General features: G+C 36.9%; 1 protein-coding gene across 10 annotated transcripts in view; it reads right to left on the bottom strand.

Annotated features, from left to right (window-relative positions):
* The window catches only part of LOC109465611 (dipeptidyl aminopeptidase-like protein 6), a 198,996-nt gene that overhangs the window by 40,520 nt on the left and 145,377 nt on the right, over nucleotides 1–13,099 (bottom strand). Inside the window, exon 1 of one of the 10 annotated variants that reach the window (XM_019762965.1) lies at nucleotides 9,596–9,679. The exons of the other annotated variants lie outside the window; for them this stretch is intronic. Coding sequence (XP_019618524.1) covers nucleotides 9,596–9,643 — 48 coding nt within the window. The 5' untranslated portion in view covers nucleotides 9,644–9,679. Of the gene's footprint in view, nucleotides 1–9,595; nucleotides 9,680–13,099 lie in introns of those variants that run through there. 10 annotated transcript variants of the gene reach the window in all.

Raw genomic sequence — 13,099 nt, 5'->3', positions numbered from 1 at the left:
AACAAGTTGAATTCATTGTACTGAACTACAGCACTAGGATGAAGTAGCTACGTATGTTAGCTGCCCTTGCCCTTGTGTATGTGGTGAACACATATTGTGTTCCCTCATGTTATTTCTTCTTCTTCTTCTCCTGCCATTTCATGAAAGGGATTCAACTCAGCCGTTTTTCAGTCAAATGACCTGAAACGTGACATGGAGGTAGAGTGGGCAAATACACCCAGGAGTTTTTAAAAATTTTTTTGAAAAATTGCCAAAAAACAGTTACTCAAGCAACTGGATATGATTTTGAAAACGTCAGACGTTTCAGCTAGTATCCACTAGCTTTCGTCAGTGACTGAGAGACCAGAGGGGAAAGCAGGTTTATATACACAACCTGTTGATTGATATGCAAATAAAGTGAAGACAAATATTTGGAAGTCGAAAAAGGAACAAAAGTCAGACAAGTCAAGACAAGATGATGCAAATTAGTCTGAAAGCTCCTGTTATACAGGACAGGAGCTTAAGTGTTGTCTGTCCTCGGGGCTGGGAGTGCCAAATCCCAAGTGCTGGAAAGATTGACCCGTAGCCCCCCTTCCCTGTTGAGGGTGGGGTTGTACATTCTTTCATATATTGCCTCTTTAACACCCCGTTCCCACCAGCGTGTTTCGCGGTCTAAGACATCCGTGGACTCGAGTTTGAAAGAGTGACCCTGGTTGTGTTGTAGGTGGTGGAAAATAGCTGAGGAGTAGCCGTTGGCACTAGGTCGGCAATGTTCTTTGTACCTTACTTTAAGCGGTTGACTTGTCTCTCCGATGTAGGTGTTGTTACAATTGGGCTCCTCACATTTGAGTCTGTAAATAACATTCGCCTTGGTACCCTTGTGAGGTCGGTCCTTAGGGTGTACCAGTCTTTGTCTGAGGGTTGAGTGAGGTTTGAAGTTAGTGGCTATGTTGAAGTTTTGGAAGATCCGTCGGAGTTTCTCAGATACTCCTTGGACATACGGAATAGTGATGTTGGCCTTGTTTTTGTTGGTCAATGGTTTGCACTTCTAGGTTTTCTTAGACTGATCTGAAGGTTTCAGCGCTTTGTTGAAAGTCCAGTTTTGGTAGCCACATTTAGCCAGGGCACCTCGGAGGTGTCTATGTTCGTCCGTTTTGGCTTGGTCTGAAGTGACAATGTTGTCTGCACGATGGAAGAGAGTTTTGATCACTGCTAGTTTGTGTTCCATTAAGGGTGGTGGGAATCAAAAGCCAGGTACTGATCAGTGTGGGTTGGTTTCCTGTACACTTCGAAACGAAGGTTACCATCTTCCTCTACGATAGTTTTGGTGTCTAGGAAAGGGAGCATGTTGTCATGGCTTGGCTCCTGTGTGAACTTGATGTTGTCATCTATCTGGTTGATGTGGTCAAAGAAGTCAGCAGCTACCCTCTTTTTCAATCTGCACCAAGTGTCATCTACATATCGAAACCAGTTGGCCGGGGGAGTGTCATTGAAAGTGCTGAGGGCTTTGTTTTCAAACTTCTCCAACAACACTTAAGCTCCTGTCCTGTATAACAGGAGCTTTCAGACTAATTTGCATCATCTTGTCTTGACTTGTCTGACTTTTGTTCCTTTTTCGACTTCCAAATATTTGTCTTCACTTTATTTGCATATCAATCAACAGGTTGTGTATATAAACCTGCTTTCCCCTCTGGTCTCTCAGTCACTGACGAAAGCTAGTGGATACTAGCTGAAACGTCTGACGTTTTCAAAATCATATCCAGTTGCTTGAGTAACTGTTTTTTGGCATATCGTATTACCTGGATGTCTAACCTTCATCGACGTTTTTTGAAAAATTGTTTTATTATTATTTTTTGGCCATTTTCAGGCAAAAAATATATATATTTTGGGATCTGGAGCCCTGGTACTAAACCCAAATGACCTGAAATTTGGTATGGGGATACATTGACACCTCATTCAAGCTAAAATTGTGAAAAATAGGCCTTTTTGGCTATTTTTGGACCCAAAATGTACATTTTTGGCTCCTGTGCCCTTATATTAAATCCGAATGACCTGAAATTTGGTATGTGGATACCTTGGACACATGTTCAAAGAATGTCATTCAGGCTTTTGACATATACTACTTCAAAATTGTGGAAAATAGGGCTTTTTTGCTGTTTTTAGACAAAAAAATGTACATTTTTGGCTTCTGTGCCCTAATAATAAATCCGAATGACCTGAAATTTGGTATGTGGATGCCTTGGACACAATGTCCAAAGAATGTTATTCACGCTTTTGACATACACCACTTAAAAATTGTGTAAAATAGGGCTATTTGGCTATTTCTGGACCAAAAATGTACATTTTTGTCTCCTGTGCCCTAATATTAGAACCAAAAGCCCTGAAATTTGGTATGGGAGATCATTGGATACAAGCCCACAGAATGTTATTCATGCTTTTGGCATGTGACACTTAAAGATTATGTAAAATGGGCCATTTTTTGCTATTTTTGACCAAAAATGTACATTTTTGGCTCTGCCTGCGCTAATGCAAACGAAATAATTATAACCCGAAATTCAGCATAAGGGTAGCTTGGCACCAAATGCTTAGACTAATAGTGTTCACTATTCAGATTCAGCCCTTTAAAATACTTTTATTTACCTTTCTTTCAGTAAAAACAGTGATTGTAGTTTGAAAACCCGAATCCCCAACTGAGAGTTCTAAATATAGAACACTTGGGTTCTAATAGGGTTCTACATGTTCCAACAGCAGAATGCACTGGAAAATTCCATTACTGCTCAGAGCAAATGTCGGCCTTTCTATAGTTATATAATCATCATCACTATACCAGTGCTGGAAAGCCATGGAGATCGTGATACTCACAAAGCAATGTACAGCAACAGTTATAGCACTTCTTGTTGTCTGGTTCATTCGGGGACACAAGCTCAAGCACTTCAATACACCCAGGATTCTGTACCTTTCCTCCATCTGTGCTCTCAACATATGTACCATACTGCGTATCCTCCAAAGGCACTTGCAAATAGTCCACCTCTTTAAAGTTTAAATATTCAGAGGACCGTCTTTTAGAATTGTTGTACATGACATCCATGTCGTACTGCCAACTGACTCTAAATTGACTTAAGCTTGCAGTATGAGTTTGTGGTATAAACAATAGTTTGTGACACAATGAAAATGTGGGTGCCTGTTCACTATAGTTTTGTGTGGAGTGACTATAGAAACCAGGAAACTTAAATTAATGTAGAAGATATGTTAATATTTCAAGTATTCCCAGTTTATTCCCAATATACAATTGGCAATACTACCTCTACAGGCATGCTATTATTATGAAAACTGGCATGTCTATAAAACAAACTGAAGCCAGCTGCATGTCAACTATTTCATGAAAGCTTGCCCCTTTCCTTCCATGTCAACACTGTTATTTACAGTGACTGCACATTGTGTCAAGAGGGTCAGCATGGGGAGATCCTGGCAACACTTGGTGGTAAATCTTGCAGGCTGGTAATGCCTAATGAGAGTTAGTAATGTAACACGTTGGTTTAACCCAGCTCTGTTCTTACTTACACCTGTATCGAGATAGAATGTCCGACCACTCAGATACTTTGTTCTTGCATTCCGAATTTATTAGACAACAGCTATAAATAACAGGGCTCGAAATTTATTTTTGGGAATAGGTGCACTGGTGCACCCGACCTAAAAAATTGGGTGCACCAAAAATTTTTTTGGGTGCACTATATAAAATCTTACTGCTCCTCTTCTAAGATCGAATCTGAAATGGGAGCTATATGTAACATCAAAATATTAAACAAGTACACGTACTTAAGCAAAGATATTATTTTTCTGACACTTAGATGCCATGCATATCCTGTATACTATTTAACAATGTACAAAAAGGCCTACAAAAATATTTGGGTGCACCGGTGCACCAGCAGAAAAAAATTGGGTGCACAGCTCCAAATTTGGTATTTCGAGCCCCGAACAACAAGTACCAAACAAGGCACAGTCAGGTACTTTACGTCTAGGAATCAATACCGGACATTAACAGTTACAAGTACAGAATCATTACAGACATTGCATTGTGTTATACAAAGGTAGGACTTACTTCACTGATGTACTGATGGCTTCTCTCATATAGACGGTCTACAAGACAGACTGCTGGAACATTACTAACTGGACGACTTTCCAACTGGACCTCGACCTCACGAACTCACTGGGCCTGCATGGGGGGGGGTCCCGACAATGCTCTACGCTAAATTTTGAGAGCCGGCTACGTATTACGCTGAATTAAAAAACCCTCCGCATTACGCTTTACGATAAATTCCAGTTAGCTACAATGCATTACATAAAATAAAACGGTGGATTACTCTTACGCAAAATTTGCTAATTACGCTCTACATTGAATTATAGCGGTCCGTCTACGCTCTACTTTCTATCTGTTACAGAAATGGTAAATTCAATGGTTAACCTATCATCCATAGCTTCTGTAACAGGCCAATCACTAACCTCCATTGCATGCCAAAAACTGGGGATTTTGGGGGTCTTCAGGGTCTTTGGGATCTTTTATGTGCTATTTTCTGATTGCATATAGACAACGTAGCCGGCCTGGTTGAATTACCCCCATTTTTTAGTGCTAAACCCCCAGTTCTATAAGCCTGCTACGGAGGCTACCAATCACTGCGTTAGACGGTTTGGGGTCACGTGGTGAGAGCACGTGGCCCAGACGAGTCATCGGCCAAGCCTGACCACGCCTCCGCCATGTAGATGTCGCTCCACCCTTCCGTGTGTACTATATAATAACGGAACGCACCCTAGAATCTCTCTCTGCTGCTCTTTGCTTCCGGTCATCAGTTCCCACACCGGTTAGTTTTAAGTAGTTGAGTTAAGTAATTCCCAGCACCACATCCTTCTGTACACGTCAGGTATTTGCTTCCCGTTGATTTTGCCTACTTTTGGTACTTGGTGTAACTTTGTATGTAGTTGTGTTATGTGCTTCATTGCTTTGTACAACCTACCGCAGTTAGACAATAAAGTCATATAAATCAAACTGGCTTGGCGTTACTTAAAGTGACAGTCTAAGTTAACTAGTTCCATAGAATGAGAGTCTAATTTACAGTAAGATACTCTAATTGTAGCCAAATCCTACCACACAGAGAAAGACCGTTTGTTACACAAATTAGTTACATTATGTTGTTCATCCACCAATACTGTGACACTACCAAAAACATAACCTTCTTTTTTATTGGTTATGGTAAAAATCTATCATTAGCCAGAGGTGTGTATAATACTGCATAGAAGAAATGACAGTGATGGACTGGTAGGTGATGACACCCACATATCTGTGGTCAAACTGATATCTATCCACCATCCAGCACTTTACCAGTAACCTAATGCCCCTGTATACACATGCCACATGCATACGGAATGTTAGGGTCTCTAGAGACCAAAGTGCATGACATGATGACACAAGCAGTATTCCTGGGGACAACATTTATACAAAATAATTTAGGAAAATGTACAAGTGGGTATTTCAAAAATTGGAAATCTTGAGTTGTACTAATTATATGGATGTAGGACCTGGAAAATGATGAAGTTAATCAGTCTTTTGTAAAACTAGTAATGTTATAGTATATATAGTTCCACGACCTCATACCTTCACCAAATAACGTGAACCTTTATCAAGATTGATGAATTATACATGTTTCATTCTCCCATTGATTATGCAAATGATGATCTTAGTTGTTCATTTTCTCCATCCAATAAGTCTTATGTCAAACAAAGAAAGTCATTTTAACATTTCATCATAAATTATGCAAATGATTTCCTGATTGGAAGTTACAATGTATGTTTGATAATATTCGTGTTCACTTAACTTAAGTATGAAATTCCTGCTATTTGCCAGTATGTAATTATAGAGCCATTAATTATGCAAATTGGGTCACAGTTAACATAATCAATATCTGCCAATGTTACTCTTCCTCTTATGCATATGTCATTAATTTGAATTGTCCTATCATTGAACGCAGCAGATCTTATAGAATTTCATCATTAATTGTGTAAACTAGATCATTATTTGCATAATTGTATTCTAATTATGTTAAGCGAACCTATATACCAAAAATAATGACAATCTGCCACCCAGCTCTTCAGTTCCTACTTCAAGCATATTAAAACTAGTGCCTCTGCATTTCCCAAACAAGCTGCTAGAGGTCTCAAACTTCTTCCCGAGCACAAGAGCTATACCTGCAATCCAAGAACATGCCCCTAACATTCCCAGATCACAAGTTATCAAAACCAGAAGTTCTACTGCAGCACCATAACAAGCCATCATGCATGGGGGCCCAAAATCTAATTATTTTATCAAATTGATTGATTCTTTATTGACACAACAAAAAAGTACAGGGACTTTTGTATGGTCTTCTACAACTTAACTAAAGATCTAACAAAGCTACATACATGTGTGGATAACGTCATCTTACGTACAGAGTACTAGTATATGTATGATGTAATAATAAAGGTTTAACTATTCTCTAACATGTGGTCTCTAAGATCGTAACATACTTTAATGTATTTTCCTATCAAATGCATGTAGTTTGACTCATCAAGACCTACCCATCTACCAAATACATCTAAGCTTTCCCGAGTTATATTGTTGACAGATACACAGACACACCGCCACAAAACATAACCTTATTCAAGTGAACAACATTCCCACCATGCAAATTCTTGAGATATTGTCTTCTACTTGTGTATGTTTGACAAAAAGCAAAATATTTACATGTACACAATCACAGGAAGCTTTGGTGAACAATATTAACAACCATGTCAGAAGCCATGGGATAGGTAAACACAGGGCTGGGAATAAATACCACCTGGATATAGCGCATGATATGCAGGTAAAACTGCGGAGCTGTTCAAGTGTTTCCAACGTCTACCTGCACCTAAATTAATCAATGTACATACAAAATGTACAATGTACACGACAATGGTCCATGCTAAACTACATGTACCGGGTACAGCCCATGACACTAGGGTGGCGTTCATGTATATGTATGATCATGTTAGATCAGGCCCAACTCTATGTCACTTGTATGACATATACAATCATGTATCTACCACTTGACCATTATTTTTTGTCCTGCACACATCTTAAGTTATATTATGTTGTTCAACCACCAACACTGTGACACCGTTACAACAAGCACTACCAAAAACATAACCTTCTTTTTTATTGGTGATGGTAAAAATCATTAGCCAGAGGTGTGTATAATACTGCATAGAAGAAATGACAGTGATGGACTGGTAGGTGATGACACCCACATATCTGTGGTCAAACTGATATCTATCCACCATCCAGCACTTTACCAGTAACCTAATGCCCCTGTATACACATGCCACATGCATACGGAATGTTAGGGTCTCTAGAGACCAAAGTGCATGACATGATGACACAAGCAGTATTCCTGGGGACGATATTTATACAAAATTTAATCTAATTTAGGAAAATGTACAAGTGAGTATATAAATAAGTGGAAATCTTGAGTTGTACTAATTATATGGATGTAGGACCTGGAAAATGATGAAGTTAATCAGTCTTTAGTAAAACTAGTAATGTTATAGTATAGTATATAAAGCTAATGCCCTTTATGAATAACAAATAATTTGAATTTTTGGATACTGTAAGTCGATACACTTTGCAACTGTCAGTTTTGTTTTCACAGTAACCTCTCCACTGCAAATTCATGACACTGCAAAAATTAATACAAAATGTAATATGTGTTTCCAGAATTCATTAAATACATCTAATGAGTGTACAGAATTGTTTCAACGGTGAAATCAAGACCCCACAAAAACTGCCTTGAAGTTCCCAATCCTACTGTAAAATAAAACTACTGTAAAAGTAATGTGGAAAAAAATTGATAGTAATTGATGTTATGCTGAGACAATGTTCATAAACATGCCTTTCAGCACCAAATCTGTATTCATTTGGTTAGCTATGCTATTCAACTTTATTTGACACTGTCATGTCAAAGAGCTTTGTGAATTTCTTATTTGTTTGAACCGTTTTTTTTTCTCTTATTCATCAAAAATCAAACATAAATCATTAAGGCCAGTTGTGTCATGATTTTATACTCTGCACCACCCCTATCGTGGTGTGAATTGTGACAAACTTTTCAGGCTATATTTTTTTGCACTGACATAACAACCAAATCATAGACATAAAACTTGTAAAATGTAAGTACAAGTACTAGTAAGCCTTAGGAATAACAGTTTGTTATAATTATCACTTTCAGTAAAACACAATGTAGGTGCTTCATGTTGTGAATATAAATTTTATACTGGCATGTATCATATCCTATAATTAGTACATGTAACGTTATATGTAACTCCTACAAAATACCCTCACAGCCATCCCCTTTTCTGACATTTTCAGCAATGTAACAGCAACTAAAACTTGAGATCATAATAATTGTGCATCCTCTTCTCCCCACTAAAACCACAGGAGAACCTGCCCTCCCCGGGCTCATTACTCTTGCAAACACCAGCTAAATCCAGCCTCATGCATAACTACCAACCACTGCACAGGTCAATATTGTCCTCAATACCTGCAGCCACAAATTCAGCCCATTCACAACATTCTATGGAGACTGAAATAATCATAATAATTTCTTTCTTGGTTTCTTCAGTTTTGCAGAAAAGCAGTACTCATGAATAAAGAAATAAATTATTCAATGTAAATGATTTCACATATTGGAAAGAATGGTGCTGAATTTTAAAGCATACTTACAAGATGTCTGATGAATCAATACCTCCCAGTACATAATTTGGCAATGGGACTACAGTATTTTGTGATTTATATCCATAATTCATGCTTGGATGCAATACACTTCAAATATTTTGTGCTGACCATTCCAGATTTGAATGTAAATCAATTCATCAAACATGGGATTTAGCAAACTGAGCAGAAAATAAGATATGCTAAAGAATACCCTGTCTATACATATTTCTACTTTCCTATATGCCATGGAGTATATTTATACAGGTATTGTAACTAAACAATAACTGTTACAGTCTTTATGCTCCATGCACAATTTCAAACGAATGCTAGGACATAAGACTAGTACACTTGCATTTCAAGATAAAATCATCTCCCATTTACATTTCCTAAAAAAATCCTCTAAAAAATTGGCCATCAGTGATGCAAATTATTGCTACCTGTCTACCTTAAAACACAGGAGGCCGGGCCTGTTAGCCCTATTGATGTTCTATTTAAACCCAATCACCACATCTGTTCTGTGATTTTCAAATCATGACCTAAACTCATTCTTGTCACCATGTCTTGCACCACAATACATGAATAAATCTGATGTTGGGAAAATCCTAAGTGATTTTGTGATGAAATCCTCACAAAGAAGAAACCCTCTTTCTTGTGGAATCCAGTGAATATGCAGAATCCCTTTGAAAAGCCACTAGCAGAGATTTCTAATGTAAAACAACAGTCTTTACCATATATAACCACCACATACATGTAAGAGTCAGATGCCATGTCTGGAGATTTTCTCTATGCACCACTGTAATGTCTACACATGATAAAGAGGGAATACAAGGGTAGACTGTTTACCTCTGCTTCAGCCATAGGCTTGGCTTCTCCTCCGCCTTCCGAGGCCATCTTGGTTTTGGCTGTTCCCAGCTATCTATTAAATATGTCTCTCACGGACCTGCCGCAGCTACGAAATGTGCATGGGCCCCTCCAAAACATAGTCCTGGTTCAGATTTCTAAACCATCTATCCAATCACAGTGCACCAAATTAACCAATATGTAAATGTAGCATAAATCACAGCTGCTGTGTCAAAAAATAAAGGTTTGGAAGCCAATTTTGGCACCTGAGGATGTCAATAACATTTTGCAGATTGTTGGCAGGTTATCAATAAGGAACGGTGCACTCAAGCTGGTAATGTTACTTTGCATATGGCTTACATGTATGGTTCTGGCACAGAAAAGTCTGTATCTAAGTCAACATATTGTTCCACATCACATTGAAGCACATATATGTTCACAATTCATTTTTGTCCATAGAACTACATAGAATAGAATGCTGTGTATTCCATATCACCCGAGGAAAATTGTACTAGCGCATGAACAGTTAGTCACAATGCAGGGTTTTTACATTCATTTGTAAAATTGTTATACCTATTTAGGACATGTCATGCATTAACACAATGATAGAAAATTTACAGTCACAAATAAAATGCACTGTTTCATAAATGCATTTTGCACTCTTATGTATACACATACATTAACATAACACACTTATATACACACATGCAAACATACATGTATGTCTCACACACATCCATTTCTCTATATGCATAGAAAGAAAGACAATATAGATATTCTAATGATATCATATGATATCAAGTTTGAAGGAGTCAACCGCAAATTTGAGTAAATCAGCCATTACTTTGTAATGATGTTTACCAACACAGTGTAATTGTATGGCCACAATTATGGTACCATTATAAATCTGAAAATTTCTTGCATGAAATATTGCTACATTTAAAAAAAAGAAATATCCAACCATTATATAAAAAATGCAGTTAATACTCATCATCCATACTAGATATACATGTGTTATTGTTCTGAGAAGAAGAAAATATTTCTAGTGCATATTCACATTTTTCATTTTCTTAAGGTTTTTTCATTTTTACTTTATTTTCATTACTAAAGGCTTTATTTCATTTCATTTTCAGCTCCCTAAATACTTACAGTGTATTATATTCTTGGACATTGAAATGTAATGCTAAAATACATGCAATAACCAAACTGAGCCTTAATTTGCAAACTCAATTTACAAAGTTAACATAAAAAGTTAAATGAAATTCCATAGATACTAGTTTTGAGCTATTTCATGGTTTAAGTCATGGTTATACATTTAATGCAGATTTCTAACCTTTGAAAATATGTGGAAAGTTTCCATGGTGCTGAAATGACTTCCACTGAGTAATTTGTATGCTGTACTGCTAAATCTGTTAGAAAATTTACAAAGATATTTTTTACAGTATTCGTCATAAGAAGACTTACCAGTGCCTATATAAAACTTGTTCTCACAAATTGTTGTAAGTGAAAAAATGCAATCAAACTATATTGTAGAATATAAAAAAATGGCCAAACTGTGTCACTCAGTTCCATACTCACTATAGAAACAGTTGTATACTGTAAATTCACTAGATTTGGGGTTAGGCGAGAAGAGGAAGTTTGTGGTGGAAAAAAACCTGTGGCATAATACTTACAATATATGTAATGTCATGTGATTTTGTGGTATGAAGTCAAAAAGTGAAAAACCTTGAAAAACTGTGAACATTCCAAGATCTACAGTACAAACTTGTCTGTCGATGAAGGTTAGACATCCATGTAGAATTTCACGTACCAAAAGAAAACTGAAACTTGATTGGAACTTGTATTGCCGTGAAACAAATAATACCTGGCCCTGGGTCCCGGGTTTTGTGCTACAGGAGGGCTGACAATTGCCGACTAACCTCCCACATTTTCACTGCATAAACCTGTCTATAATCAGTCCTTAGGGATATGCAAATTCTTGGAGATCAATTCACAGAGAGAAAGAGAGGCAGGGCTGTGGAAAGGATTCCCTATGACCACCCATGTAGCAAATTGGAAATACAAATTTTTCTTTGATTTATACAATGTCATGTATGAGATATCTTTCTTATATAATGAAATGATAACACTAACAAGATATCTTTGTAGTGTATTCTGTATATCATATACAGACCATAATTTCCTACTCTGTATATAGATTGAATGATGAGGGACCAGGGTATTTGGACATGAGGCCACAAGCCTGGGGGAGCTCTATATTATATAATCAGTTGGAAGTACCAAACATACATGTATGCTGGATAATGTATGGCCAACATAAGACCACACCAATTTAATTTGTTGGTTCTCAGATTTTTTTTCAGAAAAAAATATGAAGTGACAAAAATAACAATGAAAACAGGTCTAGGCATCTTTTTATAGCCCCAAATGCAATGATAGGAGCCATGAACTCAACACAAAAGGCAGGGTTAATATTCAATTTTGAACTTTTAATCAAACGACTGCATTGATAGATGGAAAAACTGTAACAAGTAGGAAGAAAAGGACTTTGGTTGGGGGCAAAATATAAGCTGATTCAGAACCAGAATCTTTTTTTTTTGCAAATCAGAAAAAAAATGAAGACACGAATCCGAGATCCAACAAATTAAATTTGTGTGGCCTAAAAAAATGCATTTGTTGCTTATTCAGATGGCTTAATAAGCGGATGTATAATAAAATTCAATCTAAATGCAATCTAAAAATGTAATGCATCTGGCCCTGACACACAAACACACATTAATATGCTCTATCGCTAGTTATCAGAGAGTGGTCAGGTTCTGATGAATGAATTTTTAAAACATTTGTGTAGAGAACATATTAAAATAACAAATGCATCCATATTAATCTGTTCAGCCTCTGCTTTACAAGTGGCAAATGCTGTGAGACATTTTCGTGAATGTACCTTAAACCTTAATAATATACTGTGAAATGCATATGTATGAGATAGAGACAGATAGATAGATGGATAGAGAGAGAGAGAAAGAGAGAGAGAGAAATTGTAAATATTATCTTGCTTGTATTATTTTAAAATATTATGTACAAATGGGTCTTAGGACACAGGTGTCCAAAATGTACATTTGTGTCTGAGAATAGCATTTTACACAATTTTAAAGTAGTGTATGCCAAAAGTTTGAATAATGTATTGTGGACATGTGTCCAAGGATCCCCTGTACCAAATTCCAGGTCATTTGGTTTTAATATTAGTGCACAAGAATACATTTTTTACCTGAAAAAAAAAGCAAAAAAAGCCATATTTTACACAACTTTAAAGTAAACTGTAGTGTATGACAAAAGAGTGAATGACATACTATGGGCATGATTCAAGGTATCCCCATACCAAATTTCAGGTCATTTGGATTTAATTCCAGGCCAGCAGATTCCAAAATGTACATTTTTTGCCTGAGAATGGCTAAAAAAACAAATAAAGCAATTTCCAAAGTCTGTATAACAAATTTGAAAAAAAAAACA

This window comes from Branchiostoma belcheri, unplaced genomic scaffold (genome assembly GCF_001625305.1).
Source record: "Branchiostoma belcheri isolate BF01 breed outbred unplaced genomic scaffold, Haploidv18h27 scaffold154, whole genome shotgun sequence".
Lineage (NCBI taxonomy): Eukaryota > Metazoa > Chordata > Leptocardii > Amphioxiformes > Branchiostomatidae > Branchiostoma > Branchiostoma belcheri.
Note: the sequence above shows the minus strand (reverse complement) of the source record. Positions and strands in the feature narration are given on the sequence as shown.